At 48.3% G+C, this 27,234-nt stretch overlaps 1 protein-coding gene across 3 annotated transcripts in view; it reads right to left on the bottom strand.

Annotated features, from left to right (window-relative positions):
* CHST11 (carbohydrate sulfotransferase 11) overlaps positions 1–27,234 on the bottom strand; it is a 228,498-nt gene that overhangs the window by 167,456 nt on the left and 33,808 nt on the right. The window contains exon 1 of one of the 3 annotated variants that reach the window (XM_070410947.1): positions 11,831–11,901. The exons of the other annotated variants lie outside the window; for them this stretch is intronic. Within the exon in view, the coding sequence (XP_070267048.1) occupies positions 11,831–11,891 (61 nt within the window). The 5' untranslated portion in view covers positions 11,892–11,901. Of the gene's footprint in view, positions 1–11,830; positions 11,902–27,234 lie in introns of those variants that run through there. 3 annotated transcript variants of the gene reach the window in all.

The following is a 27,234-nucleotide window of genomic DNA, read 5'->3' as shown; positions in this document are numbered from 1 at the left end:
GACTAACACTTTGAGAAGAACTCCCTGGAGAGGCAAGGCATCTTCAGTGGAGGCTCACAAACATGCGAGTAGAAGCAGTAAAAGAAAACAAAACGTATTCTTAACCTACATTGAAAGGCAGTTACACTGCTTTCTTCCCACACCAAATTGCCCTGCACGATTTCAATTAAGACTGTATGCGCTCGTCTCCCCTATTCCTAAATTGCCAGTGCCCTCACCAGCTTTCATCTTCACTTCCGTCACACAGGGTATTACAGGGCTGTGGTTACTTCCCAACCTCTAGGTATATGAAGGTGCCAGAAGCACATGGATTTGGACCAAATACTGCAAGAGAACAAAGCACAAGCTAAAATGGAAAATAAGGGGGCAAATTAGGAAGTGAGGAAGCGGAGGAATTTATAGGCTAAGTTCAGAAATGATGATGACCATGACTACGATGATAATGATGCTGGGGGTGCTAATGGTGGTGGTGGTGGTGGTGGTGGTGGTGGTGGTGAAAACTACCATTTATTGAGCATCTAACTCTTGAAGAATCATTGCCAGTTGCCCCCTAATGTCCAATCTCTCCTTTTCACATAGTGACAGAGCTTTTAGTGGGAGACCCATCTAAAACCTAAAACTCACTTTTGAATAATGTGGTCCTATGACTAAGCTCTGGCCAGTGGGCTGTGGCAGAGGTGTGGGCAACTTTCAGACCACGCCCTCCACTTCCCCTCCCCCTTCCTGGCTGGACTGTGGCAATGATGGCAGGAACTGAAGCAGCCATCGTGGGTCATGAGGTAGAAGGCACATACGAAGGATGGCAAAGCAGCAAGGTAAAGGAAGCTGGGTCCCTTGTTCTCCAATCTCCATAGCAAGCCCTACGCTTATACACCCTGCCTATATGTAAGAGAAGAAGCAACTTTCATCTTTTCGAAACCACTATTATTTTGAGCCTCTCTGTTAAAACGGGTCCTAAGCTATCTACATACATTATCCCATTTAATCTCTATGCAGCCTATACACCAAGCACCATGGTTATCTTCATTTTGCCACAGAGGACACCAGGGCAGGAAGAGCAAGTCACCTGGCTAAGTTCTCACAGTTAAGAAAATGGCAGGGCCAGACTGAATCAGGCAGCCAGATCCCAGGGGTTAGAATATGCCGCTTTCCTGCCATACAACCAGCTGACCGGACCCAATGAAGGAATCTGACCGACTTCCAATTGTTAGGATTGGCTTAACGATCTCTCCAGCAAGGCCCAGCAGGCAGGTGTCCTCGGCTGTCCTTAGCCATTCTGGTTTCCAGGTGATCAATTCGCCCTTCTCCTTCCCCAGATTCAGGGAAGCTCAGGGAGAGCCCCTGGTACCTGTCCATTGAAACCTCATTTCCTCAGCAGTGTCTGCCTGGGCATGAAAGGTGGAATGGGAATAAGGCGCAAGTGCTGCAGACACTGGGTCTCCCAACCCCAGTCTAAGATCCTCTAAGCCCGGGACCTGCTGATTGCATTGCTACACTTCTTTAATCTTCTCATTCCCTCCGTGGACCCTGTGGTGTGGCACAATTCAGAAAGAACTGTGACATCAGTCCTGGGGACACCGCGCACGAGGAAATGCTGTCACGTGTATCCAATCAGAACCACCCAGTCATTGCTCTTCATGCACAAGTTTTCAAAGTTGAAAGCAATGGAAAAGCCCGGAAGTACCTGGAATGAGGAGTGAACTGAAAATTCTCTCTATCCGGGCATCACAGGGAAAGGAGCATAGAGTCTGGTTCACTCACGAACTTTTCTTATGACCTGATGGCGATTCAGAAATCATCTCCAGGTCTCCGTTTCCATGTCCAGCGAGTGGCGGGCACCAGGGGACAGCCCTGGCCACCCCGCTCCCGAGCGGCAGGGCGCCCAGTGGATCCCAACGGCTCTAGTGACCAGAGTTCTTGCTGAAAGCGATTTCTTTCTATGTCTTCAGATGAAGAAGGAGTTAAAGGAGGTTTCATTCTTTTGCCAGTTTCACTGAAATTTTACTGTGCGATTGGGCATCTTCAGTTTCACTGAAATTTTACTGTGCGATTGGGCATCTTCAGGAAAACCTGCCTTGGGCGTTGGCCTGCGGGAAGGAGCTGGGGATAAAGAAGGCTTTCCCTTTGGTTCTTCTTGCTCACAGCTATGGCTGCACCATCTTCCAGGGAAACTGGGCTCCAGTTTACTTGAGGATATGCTTAGCTGACAGCGTACTGTGATTCAATAAGCTGCATGCTCATCTGGCACATAGAACGTGCTCAATAAACACTAACTACAATTACTGGTGCTATCGCTGTCACCTGTTACCACTGTCACCTAAGGACACACCTGTGTGGCGCTACTAACTAACTCCCCATGGAGAATCAAGGTTTGTCATCTCTTCTAGTAGAGCACAGGATTGGGGGCGGGGTCCTAAGGAAACAGATCAGTAAAGTCCATACACCTTGACTAGCTACCAGGCTCAGAGCTGAGTGCCAGGGAGCAAAGATGAACAAAATCCCTACCTTCAAGGTCTCAGAGAGACAAAAGAACAAACAATTATAGGATGATTCATAAAGTTGTGATAGCATAGTTTCAGGAGTATCCAGAGAAATATGCAAGCTCTGTGGGGAGGGGAGGGAACAAACAGGGTGGTCTAGGAGGGCCACACAGAGCAAGTGGCCTTGAACTTAGCCTTGAAGGGTCTGTAGTTCATCAGGCAATGGAGGAGCCCGAGGCCGGAAAGGTAGACAGAAGCCAGAAAACAAGGGCCCTCCTATGACATTCCTTGGGGTTGGAAATGTATCCCATAGGTCAAAGGTAGCCAAGCGTATGAGTTTGCTGAGGCTGCCATAACAAAACACCACAGGCAGGGGAGCGTAAACAACAGAAAGTTATTTTCTCATGGTTCTGGAGGTTGGAAGTCCAAGATCTAGGTGTCGGCAGGGCTGGCTCCTTCCGAGCCTCTCTCCTTGGCTTGCTGCCTTCTCCCTATGTCCTCACAGGTCTTTATGCACAAGCATGTTTGTGTCCTAGTCATCTCTTCTCATAAAGACAGAGTCAGGTGGGATGAGGGCCCACCCATCTGACCCCTTTTTATCTTGATCTCCTCTTCACAGGCTCTGTCTCCAAATACAGTCACTCTCTGAGGTCCCCGGGTTTAGGACTTCACATGGGAATTTGGGGAGGTCACACCATTCTTCATGTTGTTTGAAGGAGGAGAGAGACATGAACAGGCTTTCATTTTAGAAAGAGGAGAATGGGATTTGGGAAGAGAGAGAGAGTAGAGTGTACGGGCAGGGAGGCCACTGGTGAGACAATGCCATGAGCAACCTTGGGCACATTGGGGAGCTTGGTGGTTTCCCTCAAGACACAAGCTCTACGTACCCGCTGCAAATCCCCTGCTGGAGTCTACCTGCCAGTGTGGGTTCTCGGAACTACTGTTCCAGCATATTCCTGGGCTGGGCCTGATCTCCTACCACCAAAACCCACCAGGGTCTGGAACCTCCCCCGAAGCTAAACAGGAAGTGGTCTGTTGAGCAAGAATAAAACCAATGCGGCACTGAATTCCAAACACGAGTTGGGGATCTGGGACGCAAGGTCTGAGAATCAACCTTCCTAGTGGACAAACAAGAACAAGGGCTCAGGGTCCCCGCTGGCCCATCAAGGCCCCTCTAACAAGCGCCCCTCACAAATAAAGCCCCAGCAGGAAGCCCGTTAACACCTCACAGGGGCCAACCTCAGGCCATGGCAGGAGAAACTTCAAAGACATCCCAGCAGCACAGAACACCAGAAACATCATCAATCAAATGCACCATCCCAGGAAGTAGCCAGCTGAATGGGGGAAGAAGTCAAGCACATAAATTCAATGCCCCTGAGCCCCCATATGGTTCTCGATTTATTACCATGGAGGCCAACCATGCTCCTTAAGTTTAAAAAGGATCAAGGCCTCTATAAACAGCATAGAGAACTACCTCCCAGAAAAAAAAACAGAACAAAACAAAACACCCAGAGAAACTCTCTTTTTAAAAGAAAATAATCCTTTTGTGGAAATAATTTCCATTACACTGAACTCTTTGCCTCAAGCGTTAGCATAAAATCCAACCTGCTGGCCGGCCCTTCAAAAAATATATATAATGTCAGTTACAATGACCAATAATTGCCGTTTTGATTTGTTGAAATTAATTTCAGGATCAGGTTTTCTTGGGAGTGGCTGGCCTGCCTGAGTGATATGCTAATCCTCAGGCATGTCAGGTGAAAATCTATGGCTCTGCTTAGAGGTTTAAAACTCTCTCTCCTCCCACCTCTCTACGGACACAAACACTCGCCACCCCTTAGCTGCAAAAATAGCTTGTTCACCATTCATCCCCGTCAAAGCAACGGTAAAAAAAAAAAAAAAGATGGCATGAGAAGCACTCGTCTCTCTCAGGGGATTGCTAGTTGTGTAATCCCAAAGCCATCGCCGCACATCTCATTTCACCACTGAAACTACAAGTTGCCAAGATTTTTCTTTTCTCTTTGGAGTCATACAATCCCTTTGCTCCTGATAAAAAATCAAAACAGCGAGATGTGACAGTGCAGTATGCCAGGCCTGCATCCAGCACTTTGCAAAATCTCTGATCTCACTCCGTCCTCAGAATCATTCCCCCAGGTGAATACTGTCACTGTCCCCGTTTTACAAAGAGGAGAGCTGAGGCCCAGAGAGGTTAAGTCACTTGCCCAAGGTCACACAGGAAGAGAGGGGCAAAATGAAGATCCAAGCCCAGGTTTGTCAGACGCCAAGCCCATGCTCTAACCACTCATTTTAATCCGGTCCCTATGCTAATTTGAAAGATGGGAGTCTCTGCCTCCCAAATGGCCTTCAAATAATAGATTTAGAAGTTTTGCACTTTAATTTACCCAAAGCTCAAAAAGGAATTTTGAATAATACACAGTCTGAGACCTAAAAAAGAAAACAAAAAACTTGAATTCCAGTGGATACCTTAACACATGTTTACACGCCTAAGATTTGATCTTCTTTTCAGGACCATGATTTCTCCTCTCTTTTCCTGTTGAATTATACAAGCACTGACTCTGTGCTTAGAGTTATGCAAAACCTGAAATCCAACTCTAGAACTGGGGTTTATGAAAACAAGTGAAAATGTCACAGTGGTCACATGCCGTGCTTTGTTCAAAAGAGATGGGAACGAAAACAAAATAAAAATAGGGAGATGTCGGGTAAGAAGTTGACTTAAAATTTAGGAAAACATCCTGCATCTTAGATTGCTGGTTTCTTCAGGACAGGGACCTGTCTTATTTGACTTTTTTGTCCCTACAGCCTAGCACAGAATTGGCACATAGTAGGTGCTTAATAAGCACTTGCCAAAATAGATGGATGGATGGATGGATGGATGGATGGATGGATGGAATGAATAATGAGTAGATAAATGGATGGATAAAGAGATGCTTATACCAATGCTTAAAATACTGAAATTATCTGTAAGGAACTTAATCTCTAATGTTTCTGTGTCTAAGATTGTTTTCTGGCCAGATACACATTTTTCAACAGTGAATCCTAGAGTCAGATAAACGCACGGCCCAGCTGCAGAACCCACTGGCTCAGTGACGACAGGGCCACATGGGGGCTGCTATTGAACTCCGACCTTCCCCAAGGCAGGCAGGCAGATGCCAGCAACGGCACACTCCATAACTGCCCACTGAACAGACACGTGCTGAATGCAAATGATGTTTCTGAAAGGCAGCCCATTTGTTGGCACCAGAACATATTTGCTATCTTCTCCATGTGTCCTTCTCACTCTTGAGTCGCTAGAGTAGGAAGCAAACATTGATCCACAGAAGGACACTTTGGGCTAGTCACCACCATAAACAGGTCCTTCTGCAGAGACATCGATTCCGATTGAGAAGCAAAGAAAAAGAATTGTCTGGCCTTGTGAAGACTGCAGCCCCGCGGTCAGAGCAGCTTCACTCAGGCGTCCTCTTCCCTCCCCAGCAAACACGGCCCGAGAAGTGAATCTTTAAAGACAGCACCTGGGGTGGGGTGCGGGCATCCCACGTGAGATTCCAGAGAACATTTCTTCAAAGAGTGTGGGCGCCGCAGGTTCCCAGGGCACTAAAGAGCCAAAAAGAAAGGAAAAGGAAAGGAAGAGAAAAAGGAAAAGGAAAGAAGGAAGGAAGATACTTACATACAACTTATTATGTTAAACATACAGAGGAATAACAGATAAATAACCAGCAAAAGTGCTGAGTAGTACTAAATATTCCTTATACAATGACAATATTCCTTATACGAGAAACAGTATTTCACCTGGGAAAGCTCAGGAAAGGCATGTGAACACCCGCGTAACCACCAAGGGGACCACGGCTCACTCTGTGGGGTTCAAAGACGTGTTTTGGGTCACAGAGCCAGGAAGCGGAAAGGGCCACATGGCATCCTGGTCTGGTATATTTCTCATCGCTCAACAGAAACATTTTGGCCTCACGCTGCGTGCCAGGTTGGATATAGGTAGGTCCCTAGGTGGGAACAGTTACCTTCTTGTGAAATTTCCAGCTATTTAAAGGCTGGAGCCAGAATTTAAGCTGGCTTGCCTGACTCCACAAACACCAGGGTTCTCCAGAAAGTGACTAGGTCGCATTCTCCCAGTGCCACGGCGGCAGAGGAGGGAGAGAAGGAGTTGGAGGGAGAGGGAGAGGGAGAAGAAACCCCACCCACCCACCTGAAAAGAGGTAGGAAGCCAGCCGTGAGCTGCCTCTCACCCTCCATCTCACAGCTATCTCAGAAGCAAACCTCGGCGTCCAGGAAATAATTTCCTGAGTGGCGTTAATTCAGTTGTCTTTAGTAATAAGACGAAGGCCTTTTTAAGGAGCAGGGTATCCATTTCTAGTTAGTGAAGCATCACAGCTTCTCTTACCAGACAATTTTTAATGGTCCCGTTTCCCACCCCAGCTGTCCCACCGCATAGAAATAGCAGAGCCCAAACCAAGCATGAAAAATGGCCAGAATATTTAAATCCTCCACGCATTTATACCGCACCACGGTCTTGCTTTTACCAAAGATGGTTAGAAAAAAGTAAAACCCATCCAGCAGATGTTCCCAAACATAGCTGGGGATCAGAAGAGGCATTAGGAAGCCTTTTTAAATGGTAGGATGCTGGCCCTGGCCGGGTAGCTCAGTTGGATAGAGCAGTGGTCAGCAAACTGCGGCTCGCGAGCCACATGCAGCTCTTTGGCCCCTTGAGTGTGGCTCTTCCACAAAATACTGACTTCTGCGCATGGGCCACAAAGTTTCAATCACACTGTACATGCGTGCCCGCACGTGGAATTTTGTGGAAGAGCCACACTCAAGGGGCCAAAGAGCTGCATGTGGCTCGCGAGCCACAGTTTGCCGACCACTGGGTTAGAGCATCGTCCTGATACACCAAGGTTGTGGGTTCGATCCCCAGTCAGGCACGTACAAGAATCAACCAGTGAATGCACAAATAAGTGGAACAACAAAAACTGATCTCTCGATCTCTCTCTCCCCGCCCCCTTCCTCTCTCTCTCTCTCTAAAAAATCAATTAAAAAAGGCATTTATAAAATGGTGGGATAGTGGGCCCACTTCTGGATATTTGAATGAGTATGTGGTGCTGGTGTTTTAAGAACCCCTGTCATTCTGATGACCAGCCTGCTTGAGAACCCCTGCCACACACCTACACAGATCCTTCCAGAGCGAGGCTGTCTGGACAGCACCCACCTCGACTTGTAGGCTCACCAAGTATCAAGCACTGAGGGAGGCCTATTCCACACACAATACAATCTCATGTCGTCCTTACAACACCTTCCTCATTTACAGAGAAGAACACGGGCTGGGTGAGGTACACCGACTTGCCGGCAGGTTTGGATTCACGGGCTCCCAGGGAAGTGGGCTCTGTGCTCCTACCGTGCACAGAAACGTTCCCTTCCGAGGACCAGAGCCCGAGCGAGTACCGGAGCATAGAGACCAGAAGTGGATTGGAGAAGCAGGCGCTGGTTCAAGGAATGTCTTTTTTGATTGAATTTCCTATTATTGATAAATATAGCGGGGCAAGAAAAGCTGGTGGAGACAGACACCGGTTTTATAAGCTCCAGGAGAGCCACATTTCCTGTGCGTAGGGAGAGTGCTCACATCCTGCCTGGGATTTCACCACTGAGCAGGAATTCGGACAAACAAGCTCACCCGGCAGCTCCCTGGGCCAGAGCCTGGTGTCCCGTGCAGCAGCCGTGAGGGGGAGAGGAGGAAAGTGCCCACGGGCCAGGAAGAGGATACAGTTCGCCAGGCTGGGAGACGGGGACTCATTTCAACCAGACAGTGGAAAGGACCCACATCCATTTCCCCTCAGTGTCCACGGAACCAAAGAGTCGCCCTGGGACCCACCCCCCTCCCCAGCCCAGCAGACACCTTATGCAGGGCATCTCCCTCCGAGGTATCATCTCTGCCCGGGACACCCTGGGACAGAAGTCACAGCCTGCCCTCCTGGAATTAGGTCAGGGCTAGAAGGAGTCAGGAGATGTAGGTTTCCATCTAGTTGTCCCCTAAGTCCGTGTGTCCCTGGACAAGTCACTTCACTTTGGGCCTGAGTTTCTACAACGCAGAGGTGGCATGAGACCAGGTCTGAATTCCGTGCCAACTGACAATCTTGAAAACCTCAACCCTCCGTAGCAACCAGGAGGCCAGGACAGGTCTGCAGGGGGGTTTCCCAAGCTGCTGCCCACAGAGAAGCCACGGGAGGGAGGACAGCCCACCTGCTCGTAGTCATACCTGCCCATGCTCACCTGTGGGGCTATGCGTGGCAGAAATGCACTTGGAGAAGAAGAAAGCAGTTACATGGGAAAATGAAAGGCCAGAAACCCAGAGGAAATGAGTGTTTGTCTCAAAGGCCCCCTGACCTGACGCTCATGGTGAATCTCTAAATCCTCCTCTGTAAATCTCCGAGTCATTCATTCATTCACGGAACCTGTGTGTGAGCACCTGCACAGGAAGCTGGGGAAACTGAAGTCAATCATCATCATCATCATCACTATTATTTAGTTAAAGCAGCTGGGGAAAAGACATGTCTAATTAAGGAATGCTGGGATTCCCTTGACAGATGAAAAAAGTCCACCAGCAAGATTCAGAATGTGTCCGATTCTTTCTCCCTCAGCTCACAGAGTCCAGAGGAAAAGCAGGCAGTCGACCTCAAAGCAAACCTCGAAGGCCAGAAAAGAAAAGGGGTGAACACAGGCACCTCGGGCCATGGCCTGTCTGACTTCCTGAGCAGAGACAGCAAAGGTCAAGGGCTCGCCAGGGAATTCAAACCTCCCCCTCCGACCCACAAACACTTTGCAGCACTGGCTGCACGCAGAGAGCATGTCCCTCCCCCTGCCCAACTCCGGCTCCAGGAAAAAACCCATAACTGAACAAAATCAGTACATCCTAAGGTCTTCAACAGGCGCTTTGGGATTTCAGGCGACGGAACCATCTGTCCTATAGTAAAACAGAGGTTTGTTGTTGTTTTTTTTAAAGGCATTTGGCTAAGTAGGAGCAGCGTGTACTAATTAGCCTTTCTTGCTACTAACAGCTACAACTACTATGCCAGGGGTCCTCAAACTATGGCCCGCGGGCCACATGCAAATACAAATATTGTATTTGTTCCCGTTTTGTTTTTTTCCTTCAAAATAAGATATGTGCAGTGTGCATAGGAATTTGTTCATAGTTGTTGTTTTTTAAACTATAGTCCGGCCCTCCAACGGTCTGAGGGACAGTGAACTGGCCCCGTTTAAAAAGTTTGAGGACCCCTGTCTATGCCTACCCTGCTAACTAATAACTAACTGCTAAGCTATATTGTCTCTCATGGAATGACCCACCCCTGTTCCTTTATGGCTGGTCGGGTATCTTACGGGATGTGTAAGGCCTTGTGAAATGAGCAGGGTGAGTATGGTTAGACCCATTTGACAGATGAGGAAACCGATGCCCAGCAGCAGCTCAGAGACTCCCCTGAGGGCTGACAGCAGATAAGCCATAACATTTTTTTGCTGTCTGATCCCTTACTGCCTGCTACGTGGCTGTGCAGAAAGAAAAGTGACCTCAATGGCAGCCCTGGACCCTTGTTCAGTTCTGATGCCCACAGCTAGGAATAACAGCTGAGGCCAAAGGAGCTCCTGTACCCGATGGAGACCCCTTCTCTTTTACAGCTGGGCCTCCTAAGACAGACAGACAGACACACACACACACACACACACACACACACCCCATGCACATACACCACACACACATGCACACACACACACAAGTAGTTTCTTGGGAAAACCCAACTAGTCTTTAAGAACCAACCCTGGCCCTAGCTGGTGTTGCTCAGCGGTTAGAGTCTCAGCCCACGCACCAAAGGGTCTCAGGTTCGATTCCCAGTTAAGGGCATGTACCTGGACTGCAGGTTTGATCCCTAGCCTAGGTCAGGGCGCCTGTAGGAGGCAACCCATCAATGTGACTCTCTCACATCGATGTTTCTCTTTCTCTCCCTCCCCCTCCTTCCATTCTCTCTGAAAATAAAAATAAAAAAATCAATGGAAAAAATATCCTTGGGTGAGAATTTAAAAAAAGAAGAAGAAGAAGAAGAACCAACCCTGCACCTGCAAGAGAAACTTCACTGCAACCAAGTGTGAAGGCTCTGCCGCGTTCTCAGAACAGCTGTCCCGGTCCTTCCAGGGAACTGTCACGTTTTGGCAAACCCCACTGCAACCATGTCTCCACGCTGCAGCCTCAGATGAATGGAAACGTCCATCTCAGCCATGCAAACCCGACAGGCGATCACGCAAACTGCTGGTGTCAAATCAAACCTCACAACCAGTAATTACCCATCAAGCGAGGGCCGTAATAATGGCTCCTTGGGGTCACTCCACTGGAAGGCAGCGAGGCGGTTACTAAAGCGGGAGCTGGAACTGGATAAGTATGATGACAGCTGTAAGAGAGACGCGTTCCCCTCGCGTTTCTGCAGACATCCCTACCACAGCCCCTCAAAACACACGTCCTCTCCCAGGTCAAAACGCACTGCAGCCCTTGCCGGATTGGCTCAGACAGAGCGTCGGCCTGGCCTGCGGACTGAAGGGTTCCAGGTTCGATTCCGGTCAAGGGCATGTACCTCTGTTGTAGGCTCCTCCCTGGCCCGGGGCCCTGGTCAGAGCACATGCAGGAGGCAACCAATCGATCTCTCACATCGATATATCTCTCTGTCTTTCCCTCCCTCTTCCACTCTCTAAAAATCAAAAGAAAAATATCCTCTGGTGAGGAGTAAAAAAGAAAACTAAAAAAACACACGTACTGCGTAGCTGCCCCCAGGCACGGGTGAGTCTCGGTGTGCTAGGGCAGATTTCCATCAGTACACCGGTGCCCCTCTAATTTTAAAGGAAGTCGGCTTTAGATAATGGTCTGAAAGGTGCTTCCTTTCAAAACTGCTGTAATTAAACTAGAAAAACATTAATTTGTACCCTCGTGGTAAGAGCACTTCCTGGAAATTCCTTAAAGGAAGTCTGTAATTGATAGTGTGTATACGTCATACACACAGGGAGATCGAGAGCTCAAGATTTGCAGCATTGGGCCTCAAATCTCCTTAGATATTAGCTCTGACTCTATCATTCCATTGAAGAGAGAAGAAAGCATTAACATTTTTTTTCTCAGGAAAACAATAGTTTCTATTAAAATGCAAAACACCACCTTTCAAAAGGTGAAAGGACTTAGCAGAAACACCATAAACCCCAGGATTACACACTAAATTGCTTCTTTTGTTTAAGGCAAATTAAATCGGATCACAGATTTTAAAGAAATAAGCCCTCCAACGTGCCCCCATGGACGCTGCACTCACTACGCAGGTGGACTCTTCTGCGGAGAAGGAATGAAGGGTTGGCTATAATCCCTGTCCCCATCGTCCTCCGATCCCGTCTCATTACCAGAGTGCTCTTCTTCCAAGTGACACACACATGGTTTTCTGGTCTCCCGTTCCTTCACAGGAGCCACCACACGCAGAGCGAGGGACAGGCTCGGGGCGTATTAACGAGGGTGACTGCATCTGCCCAGGCCCCTCCCAGCCTTAAAACAGGCCCCTCCCTCCTGAACACCATGCTCAGGCCTCACGGGTCTGAGAGTGAAGTCCCCTTCCGGGACTTTGCGAGAGTCAAATTGAATCTGGTCAAAGGCCATGGACAACCCTCCTTCATGTCCCTTCCTGGGCCTCGGAGAAGCTTGAGTCCCTCGGAACCCAAATAACGAATGAAGGAAACACGGCAGGTAAACCTGAACCTCCTCTCCTATCCAGCTCAGCCGTGGCAGTGCGAACGCAGCCACAGAAGAGCCGTACACAAATGAGAGTGGCTGAGTTCCAGGGAAACTTTATTTAAGAACACTGAAAATTTGAATTTCATAGAATTTTCATGTGACAGGGAATAATATTCTTCTTTGATTTTTTCCCAACCATTTATACACACATATACACACACACACGCGCACACACACATTTATTTATTTATTTCAGAGAGGAAGAGAGGCAGAGAGAGATAGAAACATCAATGATGAGAGAATCATTGATCGGCTGGCCTCCTGCACGCCCCACACTGGGGATCGAGCCCGCAACCGAGGCATATGCCCTGACCGGGAATCAAATCCTGACCTCCTGGTTCCTAGGTCGATGCTCAACCACTGAGCTACACCGGCTGGGCTCCAACCATTTTAAAATGTAACTTTATTCTTAGCTCACAGGCCATAGCAAATCCGGAGAGGCTCACCCTTGTTCTAGTCCTCCATGGATTTGGGCGGCTTACTCAATGATAGCATTACACCACATTAGAATGACCCAGAGTCCTTTCACGATCATCTCACTCATCCTCAAAACAACCCTGGGAGGCGGACTTTCCATGTCCTTGTCTGCCTCAGTTTACCTCGGAGAAAACTGAGGCCTGACATGACTTATCCGAGGTCATGGCCTTGGCCTTCTCAGCCCACTGCTAGAATTCTGTCTGCACTTAAGAGCCTGCCACAAAACCTTGCTAATAATGGACAGGAAGCCCTCCATTCATCCAGTATTGATTTCAGAGAATTAACAGGGAACATCCCAGTGAAGTGCACCTCGGAGTCGGCAAGGATTCCTGTATGAAAGTACAAACACCACGCCAACAGGAGGGCAATCACGCATCATCCATCTCACAGAACACACGGCAGTTCCACTTGCCTTGGAGAAAGAGAACGGGGACACCAGCCGCCTCCTGCCCTTTGGTGCTACAGGGGAAAGTTAACGACACAGAAAATCGCTTGTGCTGCCCCGGGTTGCAAATAGGAATTCCAAAGGTGAAGGCTTCGTCATGAACACACAGGGTGATGCTTTAATACCTAAGCCAGGCGTGACCCTGTTCCACCTTAATTTCATACAGACACTCAAACCGAAGGCAGGCACGGGGGGGGGGGGGGGGGGCGGATTCACATCCCAAATCCAGGAAGTCTGAATGTACATTCCTCGTGATTACTGTCTTAGAAATAAACTCTGAACATGCATTCTTATCAACTCATAACACTTCCCTAGATCTACCGCAACCAATGTCCTCTCAGCGTGTGGGAGAAATGGAATCAAAAAGCAAAGCCCTCCAATGGCAATCACTATGTCACCGCAGGGTTGAGCCCCCTGCCCACCCCCACTCCCCACCCCTGGAATCAGGTCATTTTGAAGCACCCGTGGGAATACAAAGTCGCCCTGAGCTTCTCCCTTGGGGCCTGTGCACCTAGAGTCAGGAAGGAAATGGACATAAAAACCAGGGTAATGACCCAGCTCAGCACCTGAAGCAGTGGCTCCTCCCTGGCTGCTTACTCCCCAAATCCCTCTGCTAGAGAATTCTTAAGGCAAAGATTAAAGCCTAATTGTTAGGCCCAGCCAGCATGGCTCAGTGGTTGAGCGTTGACCTATAAACCAGGAGGTCATGGTTCAATTCCCGGTCAGGGTACATGTCCAGGTTGTGGGCTCGATCCCCAGTAGGGGGCATTCAGGAGGCAGCTGATCAATGATTCTCTCTCACCATTAATGTTTCTCTCTCTCTCTTTTCCTCTCTGAAATCAATAAATTTATACTTTTTTAAAAAACGCCTAATTGTTAGGATCTCGATGAAAACATCTGGGATGGGCTGAGGGATGAAACTGAAACAAAACAGCCTGGGTGCCGAGACTGGTTCTTCCCCCTGCAATTCCAGATGGTGCCTCCCGTGGGGTTTCCGTCGATCACACTGGTGGCGCTTAGCTTGTTGTATCTCCAAAACGCCTTCCCTCTGCCTCCTCCTCGCTGGTCCTACGCTGTCCATCTAGCCTGGACTCAACTCGCTGAGGAATAATAGCTTTTTGTGTGCTCCTTCCTGTGCAGAGAACTCCAACAGTCCTCTTCTCAATAAACCCCGTGTCTCAATAATCGACTCTATTGGTAATTGACAGATCATTGATTTCCCAAAACTAGGGCACCTCTGACTTCTGACATGAAAAAGACACTGTTAGTAATTACTCCAGGACAACAGCCATAACCAGGACTATCCAGGGCAAAAGAGGGCACAGGGTCACCCCAACAATAAGGCCTTAAAGGAAGCGCCCCCTGGCTGACCTGTTAACTCTGTCCCACCTTTTTAACCAAACAGTTCCCAGCACAGTACCTGGAACACCATAAGCTCCTGATGATAGTATGTATGGAACTGAATCTGTGAACAGGAGCCCTACATGGTACACAGGTTCCAGCTACCATGGATTTGCCCCCACAAAGGCTGCTAGAGATTAAAATAAAGTAGTAGTAGAAAAATCACTACTTCTGATCTCCTATTTCGTTTTATTTCCACCACGGATGTTTTTATTTTTAATTTTTTGGTTAATCCTCACCTGAGGGTATTTTTCCATTGATTTCTAGAGAGTGGAAAGGAGGGAGAGAGACAGAGCGAGAGAAACGTAGACGTGAGAGAGACAAATCGACTGACTGCCTCCCACACACACCCTGACCAGGGTTGGAGATCGAGCCTGTAACCAAGGTACGTGCCCTTGACCAGAACCAAACCCGGGACCCTTCAGTCCGCACCACGGATGTTTTAAATCTCTCACTGAGAGTGACTTTGTATGCAGCACTAATAATTAATAGCCGTCATCCATCACTGGGGCCTGTGTGTGTTCGTTACAGTCGAGGAGCCTTGCACACATTCTCCTGACAACCCTGACAAGGAAAGCTCAGTATATACCTAGACGGTAAGTAAGAAACCGAGGCTTGGCAAGGAGAAATCACTCACGTGAGGTCACAGACTCTGGCCGGCGCACTCCCTTCCACTGACCAGGAAACTTACCAAGCAGAACAGCTGCTCCAAAGGGTTACTTTTCAAACCGTTTCATGACCAAGGCGGGTGGCATAACGTTCAGCAAACCATGCAAAGCCGTGAAATTGGCCACGCATGGTCCGACTACACCACTGCCTGTCGGTGGTACTTACCATGTAACGTCATGTGGAGTCGAACTGAACGACAACGAGAAGATGCGGAAGCATGCTGGCAGGACACGGGGAACATAGTAACATACAGCACAGCCTTCTTTGAGAGAAAACAGGAAGGCAGGAACTGGCATGTGGATTTCTAGGTTCCAAGTAAGTCACATACACCGGACCCCCAAACAGAATTTCCTAAGTGATGGAAAGAAGTGAGCCAATGCTTTCCAGGTGGGAGGGGGACGAGGGGGGTTTGAAAGGAACTCTGGGAGGAGGGGGAAGAGACTTTATTATAAACAGAATCGATGAAAGTTGCATTTACAGAGAGAAGGGGATTTAGGCTGTAAACTCCATGATGGCGGAGACTGACTGAGCCAAGGGTTTGCCCCAAACTGCTTTGGCATTTTGTTCAGCTACTTTTTCTCAGTGAAATTCCACACAGCAAAGTCTAGAAAATTCATCTCCCATGATGCTTTGATTTATGGCATCGAACACAAGAGGTTTTGGGGTGTTTTTTTAAGTGAGATGTGCATGATTAAAGTACCCCCTCAAGCCGGCTGCTGTGGCTCAGTGACTGAGGTCGACCTATGAACCAGGAGGTCACAGCTCAATTCCCGGTCAGGGCACATGCCCAGGTTTTGGACTAGATCCCCAATAGGAGGGCATGCAGGAGGCAGCCGATCAATGATTCTCTCATCATTGATGTTTCTATCTCTCTCTCCCTCTCCCTTTCTCTCTCTGAAATAAATAAAAACATTTTTTTTTAATTTAAAGTACCCCCTCTCCCCTACCCATTTCAATGTACATACAAACTTCCCAAATCTATAAAACTAGGGGCTCTCCTGGGCACAGTCCTCATAGTACAAGCATTCAGGAGACTTTATGATAACAGTGTGGGCTGTTGACTCCTCTGTAAAGAACTTCAAGAATCTCACATACACACTTACAAGAATCACAAGCTGACTGCTCATCAATACACTCCCAGAGCATCTGAATCCTGACAAAGGGAACGGCTTGTCTGCCACACAGACTCCCCTCATCAACATCTCCCTTGTATTGATCATGGAGGGCAGGCTGTACAATGTTTCACGACAAGGAGAAAGGAGCCAAGTTTTGCTGCAGTCACTCAATTCAATAGTCCCCGACTCCACGCAGATTAAATTCTGCTCCGGAAAGCACATTCAGCCATTATTGATCTCAGAGGCTTTAAACCAAGCACGATGGGCACTGAGTTCCCTGTTGCTGTCAGCCAGCGGTACCTTATAAATATTTAGCCTAAAAATCTACTGTGTTGTAAGAACAGCACAGAGTAACAGTCTTACCTTCGCCATGCAAAAACTATAAATAGCGGCCCATGTTCTCCAACAACCCCGCCTGCCTGGTCTGAAGACTCCCGTTTGTCCCGGGGCTGCAGACTAGGACCCAACGTTACATGGAACCAAAGTAGGGTTTGGTTAAGATTGGCTAAAAAGTGGAAAATCAGATATAAGTGAAAAAAAAAAAAAAAAGAATGTTGCACATCTCTTGCATAAACACCATTGTGTTAGGTCTGCCCCACTGAGACCAAGCTCTGGCCAGGGGGATGGAGGCAGAAGTGATGGGAGCCAACTCCAGGCCTGGCTCAATAAACCAAATGCCTTCATCTAACCCTCTGGCTAGCTGGCTAAAAAAAGTAAAATAAAATAAAGCAAAATAATAATAAAAAGGTGACCTTCAGAGTGACCTTGGGATCCTTGTGTTGAAAATAGCAGATCAACAAGATGGAAAGAGCCTGGGTCCCTGAAACACCAAGTGGAGATGAGCAGCTTAACCAAGAACTCCTGCTCTAGACAGTTGCATGAATGAGAAATAAGCTTTTCTTGTGTTCATTCACCGACATCTGGGGATTTATGATACAGAAGCTAGTGTCACCTTAAATAATGTGGGCAGTCATGACAAGGTCATTTATACAGATCTAAGTTAGAGCACCTCTGAATCTGAGGCTTCCTGACATGTGCCCATCCATGGAATCCAGTGTCCCTTGTCACTTGTGCCTGAGATTCTAATTATGTGCCTCGGGGCTTCTCCTAGTCTTTGGTCTTAGAATAAGGGTATCACAAGAGCGAGGTCAAACTCCCTTATCAATAGTCCTCAACAGGTATTAATTGAGCACCCACTATAAGCCAGGTTCTGCTCTAGATACTAAGCTACAGGGACCTGTTTTACCACGTTAGAGGGAGGCAAACAGGAGACCCATCAAAAAATACTGCACGCCAAACACAGTGTGAGTTAATAGAAGCAGGTACAGGTACAAAACGTGGAGCACTGGTTAGGAAAGTCGCCAGAGAAGATGGAGGATGGTGGATGGTACCAGTAATTCTGGTTGTCCTGGTGGTGGTGGTGCTGGTAGTCATGGTGGCTCAGCTATGAGAAGGAAGGTCCCATCACATAAATACATCACTAGTGATATTTCCCACCGCCACCATCACACTGTCTCACATGATTATCAAAGCCACAAAAACACTCACCTCATCTCACGTCATAAGGATGATAACTGGGTGGGTGAGGGTTCGCTCGTAATAGAAAAACTGTGAAGTTAGTAATTGTGATAAATTACAAAAAGGGCTATCTCTCTTCACCCCTCCCTGACACACTCCTTTGGCAAGTAGCTTTGCATGCCAATTCCAGCAGGCACTGTGCCCCAGGCTCTGACTCTGAGCTCGGCCAAGTGACTTGCTCTGGTCAGTGGGATGGGAGCAGACTCTTGCACCTGTCACCTCTGTGAGGACATACCTGGGCCCCCCTGCCAGAGGAAAAGACACGTGAGGCAGAGTCAATACCTCAGTCATCCCGGCAGGGCTGTTCTGGATAAGTGACTCTCAGACACGTGCGCAAGGCCAGCCAAGATCGCAGAGCCCTCTGACCACCCAGATGTGTGAATAACACTAGTTATCAGCGTGTTCTACGCAGGCCTCCTGGTTGTTTGCTAGGCAGTATTGTTGCGGCAATAACTGAGGGAACTAAGTCACCATGCCCATTTGATGGATGGAGAAACCAACGCACAGAGAGGTAAAGTAACTTTATCAGGGTTACCCAGCCGATGTGGAGCAAAGTTGGAACTTGAAAACGGGCAGTGGCTCTATAGTCTTTGCTTTGATCCATTTCATTCACCTTAATGTCTCTCAATAAAGCAGTAAGAGCTGAATCTCTATCAATAGGAGGCAAAGTGTTCTCTGCCAGGGTTCCCAGATGGGGCCCTTCAGGCTGGGAGAAGGGAACCTGGGTATCCTGCTAATTGGCACCATTCACCCTCCTCTAGTCATTGATTTAGCATTGGCAGTGACAGTGGCCATCTGCTCTGCCCGGGAGCTCTGCGCAGACACTTGGGGGGATGGGGGGGGGGGGGCCTTGCACACCTGAGCTCTCCCTGCCTTTCCCTACACGGCACTCCATAGCTCAGACCCTTTTCCTCCAAAGATCCTCCTGGGGGCCAGCACCTGGAGCCCGCAGGGCTTCCTCACCACCGGCCCTCCTCCCCCGCACTCACCTCTCCCCACTCCCCTTGCTCTGTATCATCTTTGCACATTTGCCAGGAAACCCAGAAATGCTTGTGGCACCTGCCTCTGCTCTCTCCTCCCTCACTTCCACCTCTGACTTCCAGATTGCTTAAGCTGGCTCCAGGGTTATCCTGCCTGGAGGGCAGCTGCTCTGACAGCCAGCTGTGTACCTCCCCTCCCCTCCCCGGCCCCTCCTCTCTCCCAGTAATGAATGATGGCTTGGCAAAGAAAGCAGAAGCCGCTGCCAAAATGAAAGGCCTGTCAGAACAACTCTCGGGAGTTAGTGTGTCCTCTTACCGCTCCGCCCGGACAGGTTTCCGTCTCTGCTGGACACCACGGCACCACCGGTGACCGCTCCAACCTCAGCACTAGCACTTTCTCAGGGTGGCACACCAGTCCCAGAATCCCTTAGGTGACTCCTGAGCCCCACCCAGGCCCTCGTGAGTTAGACCTGATGGAAAGCCTTCAAAGCTCTATTCCTAACTTCCCAGCGCGGGTCTAATGCACGAACACTTGAAAGCGGGCTTCCTAGGAACAACCTTCCAGGGCAGGCCTAGAACGACACTGCTCAGTAGTTAGCGGGGGAGGTACATGCTTCATCTCCTGTCAGCCTCACTTCAACTCCAGAAGGACATGCTGTTTTTCTCCCATTTTAGAGATGGGGAAACTGAGGCTTTGAGATGTGACATAATTCCCAGGTCACATGGCTAATACATGGCAATGCTGGGCTTCTCCTAGTCTTTGGTCTTAGAATAAGGGTATCACAAGAATGAAGACAAACTCCCTTGTCAATAGTCCTCAACAGGTATTAAGGACTACCCCTGCTCTGAAATTCTACCCCTGCTCTGAAATTCTCCTACGCTAGACAGCAAATATTCCTGAATGCCGGTGAAAATGGACATCTAGATTCACTTGTCATGCTTCTCTATTATCCATAAAACCGTTGTAGAGTGAAAACCCAGGAAAAGGGCCCTTTCTTTTTAGGAAATTCTCCCCACACTCTTTCGATGAGTGAGTGCAGAATAACTGCTATGATTCACAGACGTGATGAACAAAGTCGATGTTACACATCCTGCTCCAGCCTCGGCCCCCACCCGGTGTCAGACAGCGGGGTGACTTACGAGTGAAAATGATACCAGCTCTCTTTATAATTCACTGTCACGGAGGTCATTTCTATCTCCTCCCAACGGATCCTATTTTAGCAAAGCCATTTGGCACAAGGGAGGTAAATGATGAAACGCTGGACAAACAGCCAAATTGCTAAGCAAATAATAATCATGGTGATGAAAGTAACGGCCACATTGTTGACTGCTCAACACGGGCAAGTACCGCACTAAGCCCTTCACAGCTATTATCGCATTTAACCCGGGTAATACTACCCCCATTTCACAGATGAGGAAACTTAAGTGTCTAGAGGTTCAGTGACTGGCCCAAGGTCACACAGCTAAGTTAAGTGGGGGAGTGTGATTCCACACCAGGGTCACTCTGACATCGACTACTCTAGAAAACACTTGCTACAAGGAGTGTGGTCCCCGACGGGCAGCATCAACATCAACCAGGGGTGTGTCAGGCCGTACCCCAGGCCTACTAATCGAGGACCCAGTGCCCAGTTAAGTCCGAGAGGCACTGGTCTAGGTCAGGGATTCTCTCCTCAGCACTAGAGACATTTGGGGCCGGATAATTCCTTGCAGGATGTTTAGCAGCTTCCCTGGTTTCCATCCGCTCGATGCCAGGAGCACCGCCCCTTCCTCCCCTCACCGGGCCATGCTGGCACCCTGCCCTGACTTCCGGCCCCCAGGCTTTGAGAAATCAATTTCTATTGTATCTAGTTCCTCCGTCCATATTTTGTTATAGCAACGCAAACACACTAAGACACCACAGTCACACACACCTAGGAAGTGACACAGGTGACGTGTAAACTCAGGCCATGCAATGCCGCTCACCACCCTGAGGATGTGTGGACAGGAATGCTCATCCCAGGTGACAACAGCTCCTTCTCCCTGGAACTAACACCTTCAGTTACATGATCTGATCTACAGATTAATGCCCGATCTAAATGTTACTTACCTAAGACCTCGCTTCGCCGAGCGTGGTCCTCAGACCAGCAGCCTTGGCATCACTCGGGAGCCTGTCAGGAAGGCCGAATCCTGGGCCCTGCGCAGACCCACTGCGTGCAGTTTCAGAAGCGCCGAGCAGATACTTATCTTGATGACTCACAGAAGGAGCTGCCTCTGAATTCTCCTCTCCTGGGCCCTGGGCCTCAGGAGTTTCCAGATTCTAACAGAGCATCTATTCCCTGTGCTTCCTTCTCGAACTCTTTGCTGATGGACTCCCCACATCAGCCTCTTCCTTCCCTAACTCATGTTGCACTTGATATTTGGAATCACACAGCGTCTACCAGCCGCCCAATTTAGCACCCGCGCTGCCTCCCGGCTGCCTCACGTGTTAATTGTTTCACACGTGCAGGGGTGGGGCTGAAAAGTTGAAAGGCTGATTTGCAGAGGGGATGGAAATCAATTAGCTCTCACAAGTCACACCACCTCCCTCCATTTACATCTCCAGCAGTCTGGGGGGAACACCTGAGCTCTGTTTGGGGTGGGGGTATGTTCTGTCCCACAGCAACCAACAGGTACTCCAAGTGTACATCTTAAAGATATTTTTTAATATATGTTTTTATTGATTTCAAAGAGGAAGAGAGAGAGAGATAGAAACATCAAGGATGAGAGAGAATCATTGATCGGCTAGCAGCTAGCTCCTGAACGCCCCACTCTGGGGATAAAGCCCACAACTCAAGCATATGCCCTGACCGGGAATCGAACCGTGACCTCCTGGTTCACTGAGCCACGTCAGCTGGGCCAAATGTACATCTTCACTAACTGAATTATCTGACCAATACACTCGGTTCTAAAAACCAAGCACTTAGAACAGCGGTTCTCAACCTGTGGGTCGCGACCCCTTTGGCGGTCGAACGACCCTTTCACAGGTCACCTAAGACCATCCTGCATATCAGATATTTACGTTACGATTCATAACAGTAGCAGCATTACAGTTATGAAGTAGCAACGAAAATAATTTTATGGTTGCGTCACAACATGAGGAACTGTATTTAAAGGGCCAGAAGGTTGAGAACCACTGCTTTAGGGTCAAGGACACAAAACCTGCAAAGGACAGACCTGGGCTCATGGCCCAGCTGTGACTGCAAGAAGGGGCTACTATCTCCAGCATCCTTCTCCGCCTCCGGGCCTGTTCTTAGCTCCTTTGCAGAATGCTCTGAGAAGTGGCTCCACTTTCCTGCCTCTCGTCTCTGAGGCTGAGGAACTCGGGGCCCCTCTGGCCCTCAAGGACTGCGAGGGTAATGCAGTGTCCTTGATAGCAGGTCCTGTTTGCACTGAGTGCCGGCCCTGTGCTCGGGATGGAAACCAAGGGGTCTCTTCAACCCCCTCGATCAAACCCGCCTTCCTGCCGGGGCGCTCCAGAGACCTGGACCCGAGGAACCTCCCCCCAGTTTATGCCCTGGAATCACCAGATGAACCCACCATCCTGCTGTACTCATCCGATTCCACTTCTCCTTCCTTATTTCTTTCAGAGAATCAGAGGCACTGAAGCTAAAGCCCTGTAGGTGAGCCCCACACCAACCAGGGCAAAAATGACTGACAGTTTTGTCATCCAACTGAAACCCCCCAATGCAAGGGATTGGTAACCCCTCCACTAAAACAGGCTACGGAGGGGAAAGCCTGTGTGTAACTTCAACAGATCCAGCATCTGAACCATCGCGGCATTTTGTTCCTATATTCCTCTCCTGTTGAAGGTTTGAGTAATCCTTTCTACCCGGTTCACAGCGAAACACCAAGCTGAAAACAAACTGGTCTTGTATTGGTAAGTTATCAAATGGCAGAAGACCTCAGGAATGCGTTTATCTTCTCCCTTTCCTGTTCCTTTCTGGTGTCCTTAGTTAATTTTGCTCCTGACTAGCCACTTGGCTTAATTTTAACCCATTTAAAATTCTCTGTGCCACTTATCACTAGGCTGGGACTGACAAATGCAAACTCTTACCTCCCAACGTGAAAAATGAGAGGTCAAACCCGTAGCAAGCCCCAGGCCCTCCAAAGGGGAGGCAGTGTTGCACGTTAAAAGAAATAAAAGGAAAGCTCGGCTAGAAGCTGCCAGGTATTCATGCAAAGTAATAAACCAAGCAAAGGCCCCACAGCAACGTTTTATGGAGACAAAGCAAGAACTTCCCCTAAAGAGGGGGAAGCCAAGAACTAAGCTTCTAATCTAATAAATGAGAGCAGAAAAACACAAACCATTAACAAGACCTGGCAAATGGACTCAAAAGACAGCTTCAGGGAGAAACAGAAAGAGCTTAAGGGTGCTGGAGTAAAAGTTCACAAACAAATACTGCAAAGCTGTATGAGTATTATTTAGAGACACAGCAATACACTATGGAGTACATCCCCCCAGGCCCTAGGCTGGCTGTGCTGGGTGCACAGGGCTCAGAAAATGCCCTGGATCCTAGGGTGGCAGCCCCAAGGCCACAGGGGGACAATGGAGGGCGGCAAGAAAGCAGGGGGAGAGAATGAGAGGAGCTGGCCCTGCAGGAGGCAGTCTGAAGCCAGGAGAGCCCACCCCTTTTTTATAATTCCTCTTCCTGATTGGTTCTCAAATGTTGAGCTACCTGCTGTCCAGACTTCAGAGTCCACTTGATTTACATAATAATGACTTCTTTATAATCAAAGCTCTCGTAACCACCAGGATGGATCTCTAGCCATTTGTCAGGACACATTTCCTCCCGGTCTTCCCCTTGACTTTTTGTGTTTTTGTTTTGTTTTGTTTGGCAGAAATGTAGAGTGTGGGCCAGAGCTGCATAAAGTTAATGGCCCAACAATCAATTGCTGCTTCTGGCTCCCAACAAACAGCCCAGGACTTGGGTTCCCTAATTCTTCCCTTCCCAGCCCATCCCGGCAGGGGACCAGAAGGAGGCTATAAGCATTTCTCCCTCAATGGTTGGGGCTCCAATGGCTGGTCGCAGGCCTCACCCCAACTCTGATGCAGGCCCAAAGACACCTACCCACCCTTCACCCTCTTCCCCACCCCGACTGGCTAGGGAAGGTCTGTGCACTAAAGAGTAAATCAAAACTAACCTCTGGCTTCTCAACAGCCTATAAAAGAAGAAAAACCAAGCACCCCTTCCTTCTCCCAAAAAAAGACCAACCAATAAGTATCTGCTGAATTCCTGCTCTATTCTTTGGGATCCATCAAATTGAAAAAAAAAAAAAACACGGTCCAGATAGGGAGAGCTAAACTAAAGATGCCCTGGGAAGAGGAAAAAAACAACAACAAGGACTGGCAATAGTGAGCCACTGAACGTCGTGGAGCAGGAGAGTGGAGGCCATGTTGAGAGGGGTTTAAAAGATCAAGAAAAGACGAGAAGAAAGTCAAAACTGAATAATCACCTCTCTCTCTCTCTCTCCTTACTGCTAGAAAACAATATAAATAAAAAATAACTTTTCCCTCCAACCACCTAAAAACTCTTATTTTAAAACTTTCCTTAAAAGAAACCCTTAGCAATGTTATCAGCTGCAAAAGACTATTAAAATCAATGGTTAACTCAAGGACCCCAGCTCTTGGAGCTGCACCCTGCAATGGGCTCTCAGAAACCCGAGTTGCACAGATACCCAAGACCCCGCCTGCCAAGTCGGATAAACCAGAAGTAAAGTGCTGAATTCCTCAATGAAGAGGGTCTCTTAGGGAAGTTTCCAGTAAAAAAGCATCTTGGAAGGTGTGGCCCTCCTGAGTCACGAGGGTTAACACTGCCCTGTCCTCATGGGCCCATCCCTTTGTTCTCCTGGCTTTTCACCGGGTTGAAGGGAAGCCCACCCTGGCAGTTTAACATTCCCCTAAAATCTAATCACTTCCCATTCTATCTGCCTGTGTCCCAGTAATGGTTGGCAATAAAGCCTTTAAAATAAAAGGGACCCGCGTGCTTAGGAAAGTGAAGACGCTGACATCTGACCCACGCACAGACCAGAAGGGAAAGGAGGCGCCCCTCTCAAAGATGGAGACTCTTAGGAAGATGAAAGGTGTGGCCCAACATCCCTGGAGCCATAGGATGGAACAAGGAAGGGGACAGGAAGATGGCCTGCAGGATGCCCGACAGCGGCCTAATAGTCCAGCGGTCCTCAGAGAGGGTGGAGGAAGAAGACAGAAAACAGACAGAAAGGGTAGGCAACAGTCAGTGAAGGCCAAGAGACTTCGGCCCCTCATAAAAAATAAAAAAATAAATAAATAAAAAAAAACAACTGAAGGAGAAACTTCAAGGTAACTATTTGCAGAGAAAATGGGATGTGAGCTTCTTTTTCATACACGAGGTACTCAAGAAGTTGTAAAAGCATGAACGGAATGAAAGGGTGGACAAGTTTGCTAGGGCTGCCATAACAAAACACCACAGACTGGAGGGCTTCAACAGCAGAAAGTTACTGTCTCATAGCTCTGCAGGGTGGAAGTCTGAGATCAAGGTGTCGGCAGGGTTGGTTTCTTCTGAGGCCTCTCTCCTTGGCTTGCAGACGGCCGCCTTCTCTCTGTGTTGTCACATAGTCTGTCCTCTGGGATGTACCCCCAGATGTACCCCCGGGATGTCTTTACACGTCCAAATTTCCCCTTACAAAGATACCAGTCAGACCAGATGGCCTCATTCTAACATAATCACTTCTCTAAAGACTCTATCTCCAAATACAGTCACATTCTGAGGTCACCAAGATGAGGGCTTCAACATACATATTTGGAGGGGACACAATTCAGCCCCTAATGAATAAGGACAGTAACTCTCCTCTAAGGCATCCCACCTTTTAAGCAACAATCATATTTTACCAGGTATTTGATGTACCTCAGCTTGTGAAATCTGTGCACAGGTCCCCCGAGGAGGTATTGTCCTTTGGGCATCATAGATAACGGTTCTAGGGGTCACACAGTTAGAAGGTGGCTAAGTCGTCCACAAGCGTCGCCTCAAAGGTGGGGCTGAGCAGGCCTCCCTGTCCCGTCCAGCGGAAATGGCGGTCTCTGGATGGCAAATTCTTCCAGACCACCCCCTCCCCCAGTTCAATGGTCCTCAGAACACACCAAACTCATCCTTCAAGCTCTGTCCAGGACGTTGTGGCAGGAAATGACACATCCGCTTTTCAAATCTGTCTTTGTTTTAATAATGAAAGTTTTAGGGCATTAGTCTGTGAGTCTAGTTTTCAATGGAGATTTTGGCTTCTATTTTATGGTGCCAAAATAAGAAAAAGGTAAATAAAACATATCAAAGAGGGAGGAATGGCCCTGCCGATTTAATTGGCCCTGTTCGGTGGCCCTGTGCCATTATTTACAAATAGGATTAGCAGATGTGAGTGTGAAATTGCTCCCCTGACCTGGAATAACGTAATGTATTTTTCCTAATGTAATTCGAAGCACTTGTTAAGATGACAATCCAACACAAACATGAGAACCGATATGGGGAATTACGGCTAGCAGCCACTTCCACCGCACCTACAGGGGACTGGACTACATTAGACCTAGCCAAGAAACAAAAGTAAATAAGATGAAGATGAACAAAAATTAAAGCAAATATTTGACATTTGTAATTTGACAGGCATTCCAGAGCTTCCATGGCTTTCCAGAAAACCTGGGGGAAATCTAAGAATGAACCTTCTGACTTATTAATCCAACATCCTTCCCTCCTCACACACAGATACACACACTCACAGAGAATAGAAACCAAATTCAGGAATTGAATAGTGTCAAGGAAAATGTTCAAAATTAGGTGCCTCGTCCCTCACTTTCTCTATTAGTTACTCAAGGGTTATGGGAATTCGAACCAAAACCGTAGAGTCCTTTACAAGCTATGGGCTTAAAGAGACTTGGCCACTGGGGGGCTCAGCTGTGGGCTGCTACATGCGGCTTTGTTGACAATTGAGGCATGAACCTTATTCCAAAATCTTCTTATTCCTGAGCTCACCAACAAACTATTCCCAAGGAAGGATCTCGCTGTCTATACCTCTCTTGGCGTGGGTCAGCTCGGGATATTCTGTAGCTTAGTTCCTTAGAAAGAGGGAGGAGGCAGGGGCTTCCCCGAAAGCCAAACAGCCAGGTTCAAATTCTCAGATGCTGGTTTTTGCTAGGTGTGACCCTGAGTAAGTTACTTCAATTTTCCAAGCCTCAATTTCCTCATCAGTAAAATGGGGTAAAAATGGAACGTTCCTCATAGAACTGAGG

This window comes from Myotis yumanensis, unplaced genomic scaffold (assembly GCF_028538775.1).
Source record: "Myotis yumanensis isolate MYYU_CA2020_CCGP unplaced genomic scaffold, mMyoYum1.0.hap1 SCAF_3, whole genome shotgun sequence".
Taxonomy (NCBI): domain Eukaryota; kingdom Metazoa; phylum Chordata; class Mammalia; order Chiroptera; family Vespertilionidae; genus Myotis; species Myotis yumanensis.
This window is presented reverse-complemented; position numbering and strand designations above follow the sequence as displayed.